At 41.5% G+C, this 12,392-nt stretch overlaps 1 protein-coding gene across 5 annotated transcripts; it reads right to left on the bottom strand.

Annotated features, from left to right (window-relative positions):
* Positions 1-206: 206 nt before the first annotated feature.
* On the bottom strand, positions 207-12,356 carry NUDT5 (nudix hydrolase 5). Of its 5 annotated transcripts, none has more exons than XM_039386174.1 (10): positions 12,267-12,356; positions 7,667-7,755; positions 5,544-5,611; positions 4,393-4,445; positions 3,631-3,738; positions 3,074-3,169; positions 1,962-2,063; positions 1,559-1,567; positions 815-868; positions 207-551 (listed from the first exon to the last, which is right to left on the bottom strand). In XM_039386174.1, exons 2-10 carry the CDS (start codon positions 7,727-7,729, stop codon positions 442-444), a joined length of 663 nt encoding a protein of 220 aa, XP_039242108.1. In that variant the 5' UTR covers positions 7,730-7,755; positions 12,267-12,356; the 3' UTR covers positions 207-441. The 5 variants fall into 5 exon arrangements, with proteins under 5 accessions (XP_039242108.1, XP_039242130.1, XP_039242118.1 ...); XM_039386196.1 differs by having other exon boundaries at positions 12,272-12,339; XM_039386184.1 differs by having other exon boundaries at positions 12,247-12,320.
* Between the last annotated feature and the right edge of the window lie 36 nt (positions 12,357-12,392).

The raw sequence follows: 12,392 nt of genomic DNA, 5'->3' as shown, positions 1-12,392 counted from the left end.
TGCAGACCACCACGAGTTCTCCCCTCAGTCTCCCCTTCTCCAGGCTGTTTGAGTACTGCTGTTTGTGTGTGTGTGTGGGAAGAGAGTGTGGCTCTTCCTGCCACTTGCCTCCTTTGGAACACGTGGTACAACACCAACCACAGTTACCTTGGCGTCTTCCTCATACTCATCCACAAGTGCAGAAAATAATGTAGTGAGAAATGAGCTATTCTGAAAATTAAACAGTATTTTTATTATGGAGAGTCCGTCAAGGCTGGATAGAGCAGTTAAAAGAAATGCTTTTTGTCAGTTACATAATTCCAAATAAAAATATCAGAATCATTCCTGCAAATATTTTTTTTTGCTCTACAAGTAAAGCAAAGGACCTTGATTACAAGAAGAGTTGTGCTTCTAAGCCATCTGACTTGGGCAGTTTTCTACTAAGTTTCTCATTGTCCAGCTTTAAAACTTCATGAAGGGAACTTGGACAGGTGTTTCTGTTGCACATTTCAGAGCCAGGGCGTAAGTGTAAACCCTGGCATCTACTGCAAGGTGTTCCTCTGCTACTAGTTCTGAAAACAAAACAAAACAAACCATGAGATGCTGTCAAAACATCTCCTCTACAGAAATGTAAGTCCTTTACTAAAATGAAGATGTGTAGCATTCCAGACAGGAATTCTCAATGCCAACTCTCATACCTGGTCAGGTCTCTCATGGCTTTTTGCTTAAGATACAGTATTCTAGGATGAGAAATGCCACGAGGAGCTCTGAGAAGAGAAGCTAAGGGGTGCCTGAAGCTCACTTCTGTGCATTTAATGTGTTAGAAAGCTCTTACCATCAATTCTTTGCAGTAGGTCGTTCTTTGGAAGTGAAACAACTTCCACAAATTCTAGGAGAGAAGAAAAAAAAAATCAGTGAACAGGAGAGAAATTCCCCTCAGTGTCCTGTTCCTTGCAACTTAGAAGGGGAAAGAAATTGAGTCATCACCATCCAAAAGCTGTGAGCCTTCATATGTCAGAAAAAGGTGATTAAATGGGGGAAGGCAGTTACTGGGGTCATTAAAAAACACATCTGGCAGAAAGAAGCTGGCAAACAGCTGCAAAAAAAGTGTAGCTGACAGCTAAAAGGAGACTTTTTCCCTTCTGAGAACGGAAAATACATGGCTGAAGTGGGCTTTTGATTGGCTTCTACTGATACAGGAATGGATTGGAGATGCATTTCAAGATCAAATCAGCACAAAACAAAAGGGTTTGTTCACGATGGATTTGTGCTGGCTTACACCTCCCCTGTCTCTCTGAATTACTTGTGTTTGGGGTTTGACCTACAGCTCTTGTGGGTTCAGTGATTTGTATTTCCCGAGATGCTCCTGCTGTAGGTGCAATACTTGGAAAGATCAACTGATGTGATAACGCCCCACAGGAATTTTCATGTCTAGGCCAAAGTCAATCTCGGGCACATTTGATTAGGGTCAGGAGATTAACCAAGCACAAATAAAAACCAGTTTTAACTGACATTTTCTAAGTAAAACTTGGGATCTGAAGATCACGCTTGCCAATGGGAGCAGAGCCACGTTACGTACCTCCATCATCTGCAAGTGAAAAACAAGTAGTAAGGTCAGGGATTTGAAACACACTAGAGTTTACAATTAAAAAGCATTTTGATAGCTGACTGATGCTGTAATTACTTCCAGAGTGAAGCTACAACTAAGAGGAGTATGTAGGTTCTCAAGTGGCCCTCACTGAAGTTTGGCATCAAAATGTCTCCTTCTCAGTGTGCCAGCAGCTGACACTTCACATCTGGGCCTCCCCAGTGAATTCAACATAGAGACACACTCTGCTAATCTAGACTGCTGGATGTGATTTTAAGGACCTGCAGCATCCAAATCAGCTGGGACAGAAGAGATGCAGTGATGGGGTCAGTTCTTTTAAACCCATCCTTTTGTTATCTTCTCAAAATTTTCAAATGAGTGGTACAAAACTCACCAAGTTTTTGCTTAGGTCTCGTATTCTCAGCCTGATCTCCATTAATGATGACATTCACGATGTGTGTGGTGCTGTTTGACATACCTGGGTCCAAGTATAGAGCTGCCAAACAAGCACGTGGAGAGAGTTCATTTTCCAAAGCAGGAGTCAGGCAACTTGACATTGTAACAAAAGCTTTCACAGAAATGTATCTGATACCACAGAACATATATTTGTCATACATTCTGTGAAAACTTTGCTTTCACATGTTCTTAAATGTAACATTAAATTACAAAAAAAAAAAAAAAAAAAAGAAAAGGTAAAATTAAATGTTTCTGTAACTCTCAGATCCCTGGTAAGACTTGTTTTCAGCAGCTAAGTTTACTTTCCATTCCATAGACTGAAGATTTAACTACAAACTACCCCTTATAGACTTCCTAAGTCTATTGGAGTCTAATTTTGCTATCACCTGCTTCCATCTCTCAGTCCCCAGCATGCAGTTGTAACCAATAACTGAGAATCAGGTCTCAACTGCAATGACATTGCCTTGAAATCGTATCTAAGTTACCTTTCTACCTTGTCAAGTTTGATTTCTGATCCTTGTTTTACCTTCATTTTATGTAGGAAACATGGGATTGGCAATAATCACATTCCAAAGGATCTCTGAATTTATTCCAATTATTCTCTCCTTCTTTCCAGTTGGAAAACCCAAGTCCTGTCACCTCCCCACAGCTGACAGGAGCGTGACCTCCACTCACACTGCATCATGCAGCTGGTTTTTTTCTACCTAAGTTCTCAGATGCTGTCACAAAAGTCCAGTAATTTAGACATTTATACTAAAATGCCAAATCACAGCTTGAATAATTGGGTTTTGTGTAGGATCCTGATTAATGGCAGTTTTCTCCCTACAGACATCCAGCTTTTACTTCAGACCTGTATGTTTAGCAGAAGCTCAGCAACTGACTCACAAAAGGACCAAAGTTCCACTGATACAGCCATGAGATGCTGCTCTGCTAATCTGCGTAGGCTTTGCTGCATAGATTTTACCTATGCTTTAAAGCATTTTAGACATTTAGAGTAGCCTTCAAAGACAGAAGTAGCTTTGGTGGGAAAACAAAAAAAAAAGCAAAGACCTGGAGTACATTCAATGACTTCCCCCTTGTACCCAGTTTCTTCCTCCAGCTCTCGCAGTGCAGCACTTTCTGCTGACTCGTTTTCCTCAATGAGGCCTGTGAGATAAATAATATACAAGAATAATTAAAAGCCTACCACTTAACTGCAATACCCATCCCAAGACCTAATCAAGTGTTATGGAAGAGGTGAAACATCCTCACTGCCCTGTATTTACAGAGGGATAAACTGAAGCATTAGGAAGGATTCCAGCTTCTGGATTCATCGTGCTGCTCCTCACATCCTTAACTGATCATCTACAGAATCATGCTACCTTCCCAGGAAATGGCACTAATATTCTCATGAGGGAAAGAAGCTGAATGCTTTGACTCCTAGAGAAAGGAGAAGTGGAGAGAATTTTCTCCAATTTGCTGCAACAAGCTCATTTTGTTTTCTTCATTATCAAATATTCCTATTTTGGAACAGCACACTGAGCTCAGCACAGTTTCCAGCTGACACTCTAAGCACATCTAAACACACTGAACTATATGTGACTCATCCTAATGTTTCAGTCACTTACCTGCAGGGAATTCCAAGCAGTAGCCATTGATTGGGGGCCTGAACTGTTTCACCAGGACAATGCAGTCATAGTGCAGAGTTCTCTGCAGCACTGCAATCACTGCTACCCCTGCAACAGCCACAGAGGACAGAGAGTCTGAGTACAGCAGAAAGTGAGTATTTAGTGCTAGATCCGGAGAGGAACCCAAGCACTGCTACTGTGAGCATTAAACATTTAGATGCCTGCTCCAGAATCCTGAATGAGGAATTTGGGCTCCTTATATCATTTATATCAAGGTGAAATAAAAGCCCCAAACAGCATCTTCAAAGCATGCCAGCAAATGAGACGCACATGTAGGATGCAAGACTCACCCTCAGCCCACCAATATCTAGGGAAAGGCTCTCCTTCATGCAGAGACTCTCTGGAAGCCTCTGTATTGAACCTTATGAACCTTCCTATGCTGCTCTCATGGCTAAATCATGTTCCTCTTGTGCCCAAAGACAACTGTGTCCTCAGCCCCTCTAACAACCCACCAGGCTGTGAGCTACTCTGTATCAGGGCATCCATCATGTCTTTGCAATTGCTCCATCACCCTAAAGTGAATCCAGTGATCTTGGGATCTGATTGTTCAGCACTGACGCTGGCATTTCATTAGCTCTGCTGAGCTACCTGCTCCACATCCTCATTCGCTCAGAAACAGCTCAGCTCTGTCTGCACTGTGAGTTTATCAGAACTTCCACAGGAAAAAAATGCCACCAAAAAAAAAAACCACCAATGTCTTACCATCAGCTGTGACTCCCTTCTTGTTGCCAGTCCGCTTTACACTTTCCCAAGTTCTGTTTAACACAGAGAAAAGAACAAATGAATATGTAACTTGTCTTCTACCTTTGCCACTCTCATTTAAAAGCAAAATATATCGTCACATAGTGAGGCTTCCTAAGAAAGCAGCTGGTCCTGGGTAGGCCCTGTCATATACTATAAAATATCTGTAGCATCATTTTGTTTTGCCTACTTAAAGAGAGAGAGAGAAAATAGTTAATTAATGATCATTTAAATCACTAAAACCAAAGGAAAGGCATAAATGACTGTCACAGAACAGGCAAGTCTTATAAAAGTCATCTTGGAAAAGAGCAAAATAAAGCGATTTATGTATAAAACATGTCAGATTTTGAAGTACAATTTTGTAACAGACCATGTGAATTCCATCTTTTATCTTGCTTTTGCATAAGGTTTATAGGGTGAGTTATGAACTCTCAGCTCAGTTGCTGGAGCACATAAGGAGCACACAGGCAAGGAAGACACAAGCTTCTCTCTCAACATAAGCAATGGGATGAGTAAAACCAAAAAACCCCACCAGCAATATAAATCCTTCTACAGAAGCTCCAATCTTGCTACTTTTAAGAGGATATTTTGCTGATGAACTAAGAGGCTTTAGAGAAAGATATCTGTCCAGAGTCTAACACATATGGTGTCATATCTGGATAAATACAGCAACAGTAAAGTGTACAAGAGAATTGGACAGACATGGTACTATACAAGAGGACATTAATTTGTCAGTAATATGCAAGATCCAGCACCATCAGCAGGGAAAAAGGAGCCCTTAATGAAGAACCAGAAAAGCCACAGGATGGACTGATTGCCATAGTCTAGAACTGCTTCTGTGTAGCATCTTTACAAGGAGCTGGAAATGCAACATAATCCAAGGTTCAACATGCCCAAGAGGATTTAGGAGCCAAATTTGATCCCACATGGCAGCACATCTGCTGGGGTGAGATTCCCTTCTCTGAACAGCAGGAATTCTAAAGAAACTGCACAGTGAACAGCCCTCATCTTGTGTGGAGTGATGGGTTTGCGATGCTCATGTTCTCTAGCCTGGGGCCAGTCTGCACAACTGAGAACGTTACAGGAATCTGAAATACCAGAGAGGCAGTTACCTGGTTTTCCCAAAGGGATCGGTGTAAGTTGTTTCTTCAAGCTTCAACCATTTTCTTTCTGCAATTACCTAAAACAAAGAATTCTTTGTTAAATACATTATAAGATTAATCCCAAAGATCTGGGGGCTTTTTGGGAGAAATAACACAACTATTTTTGGATTCTTTAGAGGAAAAAATTTCAGCATCACAAAACATGCAGAAATGTGCAACAACATTCCTGTTGCTAATACAGGAAAAAAAACCCCAAAACATTTACTCTAAGTTCTTGAATGGGAAAAGAAAATAGGCCCAAGAAAATAACTTTTCTTAATATGACTTATAATCAAGTTTCAATGAATTCAGTGGGATTTTATGTACTGGAAAGTCCTCATTTTTTAGAAGGATTTTGCAAGGGTCATGTTTAGCTGCAAAAGGGTCTCTGGGCTGCAGAGACTTTACCTACACTGGTGCTCTTGAGTGTCCACTCAGCAGAGAGCACGGCCCAACAGCTGGGAATGAAAGACTGAAACCCAAACTATCCTGAAACTTTCCTTTCCTTGATCTCAGGTTGTGGCCTTGTGTAACTGCTGTTTTCTGCAGCTGTGAGACTGATACATACCTGTCCTTTCAGGATTTCTGAGAGCTGCTGACTGAGTTCTTAGCGTTAACACCATGACAAAATGTCTTTTCTGAGCTGAATGAGTTTGTTTTCCCTATGAGGTTTCCTCATTTTTTTATGTAATTCACTTAAAAGGGAAAAATCTCTAGGTATTAGCCCAGCAGTTTACTTCTTTTAATGTAACTTGTTTGCGAATGAGTTATTTATATTGCTTTGTGTATTACTTTGATGGGCAAAGAACATCTGCTTTGCTTACAACAGCCTGACTGTGTGTTCCCAGAAACAGGAGAAATGAAATAAAATCAGCTGCCACTTTCATGGAAGAAGGTATTCCAACATCAGACCACACAGTTACTGCTGAGTTACAGAACCACTTCTAACAAAAAGGCTGCTGGCAGAGGCAGGGTAAATACTTCCCTGTATTAAGCCCACAAAATGACTGAAAAACCTAAATAGTTTAAAATATGTAAGATCCAATTATAAACTGCTGGTGACACAAAAAAATACAATATTTCAAAAGAGGATAACAAAGAGGCATTATGAAAACAAAGAAACAAACAACAACAAACCAAATCAACAAAACCACCAAAAAAACCCCACACAAAAACAAACAAAAAGGAGAATAAAATGAAAATTCTGCCTGCAAGAAAACAGGTCTTAATAGAAAACCCAAAAAGTTTCAAAAATGAAACGCCTTAATGCTTGAGATATATTCATATTAAAAAAATATCCAAGGGAAAAGACATAAATATAATGTAAACAAATCTCTTATTTCCTGAAATGGTTTTGTACCTTGAAACCTAAAGAAATGACAAGATTGTGTTTACTCCACGGAAGAACAAATAGAAAAAACTACATCTGTGTTGTAACAACAGCGTGAGGCTGCTGCCAAACCTGCCTTAACACCAAAGATTAACTTTTAAGAATTCACTTAAAAGGGAACTGAAACAAATAGAGGCAGCTTAAATTAGGGTGAAAGTGCTCCTAATAAGCACCCAGAAGTACTTCCAGAATCCTTCCTCAGGACCTGATATTAATCTTATTACTTCCTCACCCATGTCTTTAGAACAGCAATTATCTAAATTCAAACCCTTTCAGAAAACATGAAAGGTGGTACAATCCTAAATGTTAAGGAAACCCTTAGTGGTTCTTCTTAAAGGAACAGAAAACAAGGCTGAGTTTCATGACCCACTGATTTGTAAGGTCTCTCAGAGGTATCAGCATTACTTCTGAACACTGCAAACCTCCTGAACAGACAATACAAGAATCAGATGCAAACTCTGAAACAAAAAGCAGCAGCTTAAAATACTGTAACACTGTAGATTTCTCTCTCCCCACTGATAATCTGTATGATTATTTCCACAAAGAGAAATGTCACCCCTTTTAAACTCTCTGACCATCAAGTAGTGTTTTGTCTATTGAAAAGATTTTTACAGCATTTTGTACTCTGCACTCACAAACACTCTGATCAGTCTCAAATAATTGTTATTTACAACAACACACGTCAAACCCAGGCATTCTGTACCTTTTCCTTAACGACGAATTGTTTAGCTGTTTTTGGAACTTCTGTGGATCTCTCAGCTGCCATTTTCCGGACTGTCAGGCTTTCCCCCCCTGTGCAAAGTCCAGATATATATGAAACTAAGTCAATATTTGATTTCGGTGTAAAGTTAAAAGGTTCATTTCTGCATTCTAACGTAACAAATGTAACTTGCTGGAGGAAGCCAGGGACGTGTGATGGCAAGTTCAGTTCACATTTTTGGCTCCACCCAATGTTTTCAGAGTCAAATAACTCAATGGAGAAATGTAAATTTGGATCAAAACCCTGACTTGCATAGTTGTAATAGTCCTATCAGCTGCTGAGTAGCTATGCTGGCCAAAGACACCCTTCTTAACTATTCAAATGTCAGACACACACACAGACAAAATTCATCCACTTCAGTCAAATTGTTTCATTCTGATCTGGGTGAAATCCTCTGCCAACAGTGTGTGGATAACAGGACCACACACTCCACTGTGGAAGTGGAAAAAAAAACTTATACCAAGAAGATTTCAGTGGTGAAAACTGTGTGCTATTAGGAATCAGAACTAGAACCTACCTCCACCTTACACACATCACAAATAAACACGGACATGACTCGACCTTCCACCAAAAACCAAGGTCAAAAAGCCACACGTTGAAAGTGCAGGAGGCATGTGGAGCTGGTGTGATCAAAGCAGGTCAGTCTCTCACTGGGAATGATGTGCCCAACACCCTGCAAAAGGCAGCTGAACATCTGCCCAAAGCACTTTCAGCAAAGAGACACAGCAAGGAAGCTCATCTCTGTTAAGCTGGAATCTTGAAGTCTTGAAAATCATAATGAATCATAAAGCAAAAGCCAGTGAGAAGCAGCCAACCAGTTTAAACACCAGGAGAGACAAAATAATCTTAAAGATGTCTATCCTCCATACCATTAACTTTCCGTGAAGTCAACAGGAATCTTTCCATGCTCCAACTATGGTTTAATAAGGCTCTGTGTGGTCTCTAGCAATGAAGAGCACCAGAAGTGTGTGAAGACCTTCTCTTGTCACACTAAATTTTAGCAGTTTCATTTTTCACTCCATCTTTATTCTTTTATGATAACATCTACTGCACATTTGTGAAACATGTAAGAGCAACAATCAGCTTTCTTAAATATTGGACTGGGATTTAATTCCAAGAAGTAGTTAAAAGGAATAGGTAGTACTAAACATTTCTGTTTATCAGCAGGAGTAAAACTAATCTATGTAAATCCACTCCCTCAGTCTGCACACAGGGCAGGCTCTTCCTCAAGACAGTGTTTTTGGATGAAGTAGGTCATCAAGGCCAAACATTCAGGTTGGTTTTATGTGACATAAGTCTTGAAAAGAAACCCTGACCTGTTAAACCCAACTGTTCCTTCAAAAATACGTTCTATAGTCTTTTCTCAAAGCAATGAAGCTCCACCTCAAAACAATGCAGGTTTATTACCTACCTTACTCCTATTTGTATGAAAAACTGTTCAAGAACCTCACTTGCTTATCTTCCAATTTCTATCCCATCTTAGGTCAGTCAGTTGTTACCCATTTGTTCTTGAGCCAGCAATGTCTGGAACTCCCTTCACTTGGGATTTAAGAGTTTTATCTGGACATTGGCCATGCTCTCTTGCTGTGACTCTCAAATACAAGATCAAGCTTTCCACCAAACTTATGCAAAAGCAGCCCAGCCCAGGACAGCAGTTCCAAGAGGTTCCTGGTCACCCAGAGGAAACAAAGACGGCTCTGGGTGATGCCTGAAGTATAAAGCCTTAAAAACATAAAAACCTCACAAACCCAGCTCCAACAAATTCACCTCCCACATTTGGACAGAATTACAGCCTTTTGCATTGTCAATATAAATACACCAGAGGAGTAGATAGAGAACCATATCCTTGTTGAGGTGTTTTTTTTTTTTGGATGGGACTGAGTACATCTTCCTCTTTTAGTTTCTCTCACACAGGAAATCCTGTTCCATGGATCACACTAATCCTTCTGCAGAACCTTACAAGTATCAGTGTATCTCTTTCAAATGTGGACTACCAGAGTTGTTCCCCAAATCCCACAAGCACCTGTAGTAATGGTTTGTTCAACAGGATAAATACTCACCTACATCAGTTACAAAAACATACTAGAACCTCATCTCATGGCTTTTCAACACAGCTTGCTCTCTGCTGACAGATTCAAGGGTGACTTGCTACTTAAAATAACAAAAAATATACAGTTTCAGTCGTTTGAATTATCACTAAAATCTAAAATGGGTGAACACCTCAAAGAGAGAGGAAACTGCTCTGTCTCAGATTCTGTAGTTCGGGCCTCCTCCACAAGTGGGTGCAGTAATTCTATGTATAGTGACATTTTTAAAAGTTCCACCAAAAAGTAATTTTTTCCAAATTCAGTTGGCTGTAAGAAGTGAGAGTCGTTGCTGTTATGAAGCTGAAATGCCATTTGGTTAAACAAGGGCTGCAGTTCTGGTTTCTCACGTTGGTCATACTGTCAAGGGTGGCAACACCTCTTGTTCGTGAACAAAATTAGCTGCAGCTGAAAATTGAATTTAACACTACAACATTAGGTTTCTAAAGCCCTGTTTGGCTTCAGAACAGACCTCGTCTTCCAGCCCTCTGACAGGAAGGTTCTTCTTCTATCACAAAATTCCCACTGCATCATTTGAATTAAAAACACAAGGCAGCTCACACAGCAGCCTGGGAACCTGCCTGGCTCATTTAGGATTACATGAGCTCTAAGAATATACATTTTTAATAGTTATCAATGCAATCTTAAGAATACGTCACAGTGCTCACATTTATCAGCTGCCTTAACATGAACCAACAGCACTCAAACTATAAATTATGGGGAAAAACAAATGTTTGGCCCAATTCTGCTTTCTCTAGCAATTTTTGTGGACAGTGTTAGGGGCTTTTGCTGGCAAATCATGCTACTTCTTTCATTTATTTCATGTTGGGGTCAAACTCAGTCAGGCACAAGGCATGCCATTTATAAAACATGTAACTTTATTCCTATTGCTTATTCCTTTACTGAGTGGCTTTCTTTGAAGTCAACAGCCAGTCATTCTGCAGTTCAAAAATTATCCTTCCCAGGAGTAAAAATCTTAAGCCAACTGAGGCCCGTGACTCAGCTCAAGAGAGAAGCCAAAGTGTCAGAACTGTACTTTAATATTAACCCTTACATATATGGATTAGCTTTTCTAAATCACTTTTCAGAAGACATTCTCTGATCCAAACACACATCCCAGCTGACAGCAACCAGATTTAATGGAAGCTCAGCAATGATGTCCTAAAGCAAGCTCAAGATAAAACAAAATACAGGTTTTCTTATAAATAACCTGCAAAAGGGACACTGGCAGCGTTTTATGCACAATTTACCCAACAGCACTTTGAGATATGTGTGCTGATGACGAACATCATTAAAAGCTCCCAAGTCACTTTAAACTTGTGGTTGAAACAAAAAGGAATTCTAGAAACAAAATGAATTAATTAGCAGAAGTTGATGGGGAAAAGGGAGAGGGAGAAAATGTGTGGGGGGAGAAATGTTTCATTTTTGTCATAGTATTCAGCAGCACGCATGACCCATTCAGTGCCAAGTAAAACATGAAAAAAATAACTGCAGGACAAACAGCAACAACAAGGACTATCTCGCACGAGCAGAGGAGGGTTAGCAGTATCTCCACGTTGTTATCGAACTCCCAGACAGCTGTGAGGGCTGGGGAGACGTCCCCAGACAGCAGATGGGAGAGCGTGTGAGGAAACACCGGATGGAAACAACACCATGCAGGGGACACACAGGCACAGAGACGACAGCAGAACCACGTGGCTTAAAAAAGAACATATTACTCAGTTATTACTTGACTTGGGACAAAACAAAAGGAAAGAGTGGTTGATGACAAACTCAACATGAGCTGGCAGTGCAAGCTGGCAGCCCAGAGAGCCAAAGTGTCCTGGACTGTGACAAAAGGAGCAGCAGGGCAAGGGAGGGGATTCTGCCCCTCTGCTCTGCTCTGCTCTGGTCAGGCCCCACATGCAGTGCTGCGTCCAGCTCTAGCATCCCCAACATAAGAAGGACGTGGAACTGCTGGAGTAAGTTCAGAGGAGGGGATAAGGGGACTGGAGCACCTGCCCTATGGAGCCAGGCTGAGGAATTGGGGCTGTTCAGCCTGGAGGGGAGAAGGTTGTCTGGAGACCCCAGGGCACCTTCCAGTACCTGAAGGGGCTACAGGGAAGCCAGAGAGGGACTCTCCATCAGGAACTGTAGTGACAGGACAACAGTAATGGGTACAAACTCAAACAGGGGAAATTGAGGTTCGATGTTAGGAAGAAATTCGATATTAGGGTGGTGAGACGCTGGCACGGGTTGCCCATGGAGGCTGTGCATGCCCCAACCCTGGCAATGTTCAGTGCCAGGATGGATAAAGCCTTGAGAAACCTGGTCGAGCGGGAGGTGTCCCTGCCCATGGAACGAGATCTTTGAAGTTCCCTTCCAACCCGTTTGCACTCCATGACTCCACGAAACAACTCCATGCAGGGGGACAGACAGGCACAGAGACGACAGCAGGACCTAAAACAGCGACACGTTACTCAGCTATTCGGCGGCTCGGGGCAGGGCAGCGGAGAGCGGCGCCGCGGGAGGAGCGGCGGCTCCGCCGGCAGCGCTGAGGCGGCAGGGGCGGGGCCGGTGCGCCCGCGATGGCGCCGGGCGGCGCC

This window comes from Pipra filicauda, unplaced genomic scaffold (assembly GCF_003945595.2).
Source record: "Pipra filicauda isolate LSUMZ 115617 unplaced genomic scaffold, ASM394559v2 scaffold119_size3216105_pilon, whole genome shotgun sequence".
NCBI lineage: Eukaryota > Metazoa > Chordata > Aves > Passeriformes > Pipridae > Pipra > Pipra filicauda.
This window is presented reverse-complemented; position numbering and strand designations above follow the sequence as displayed.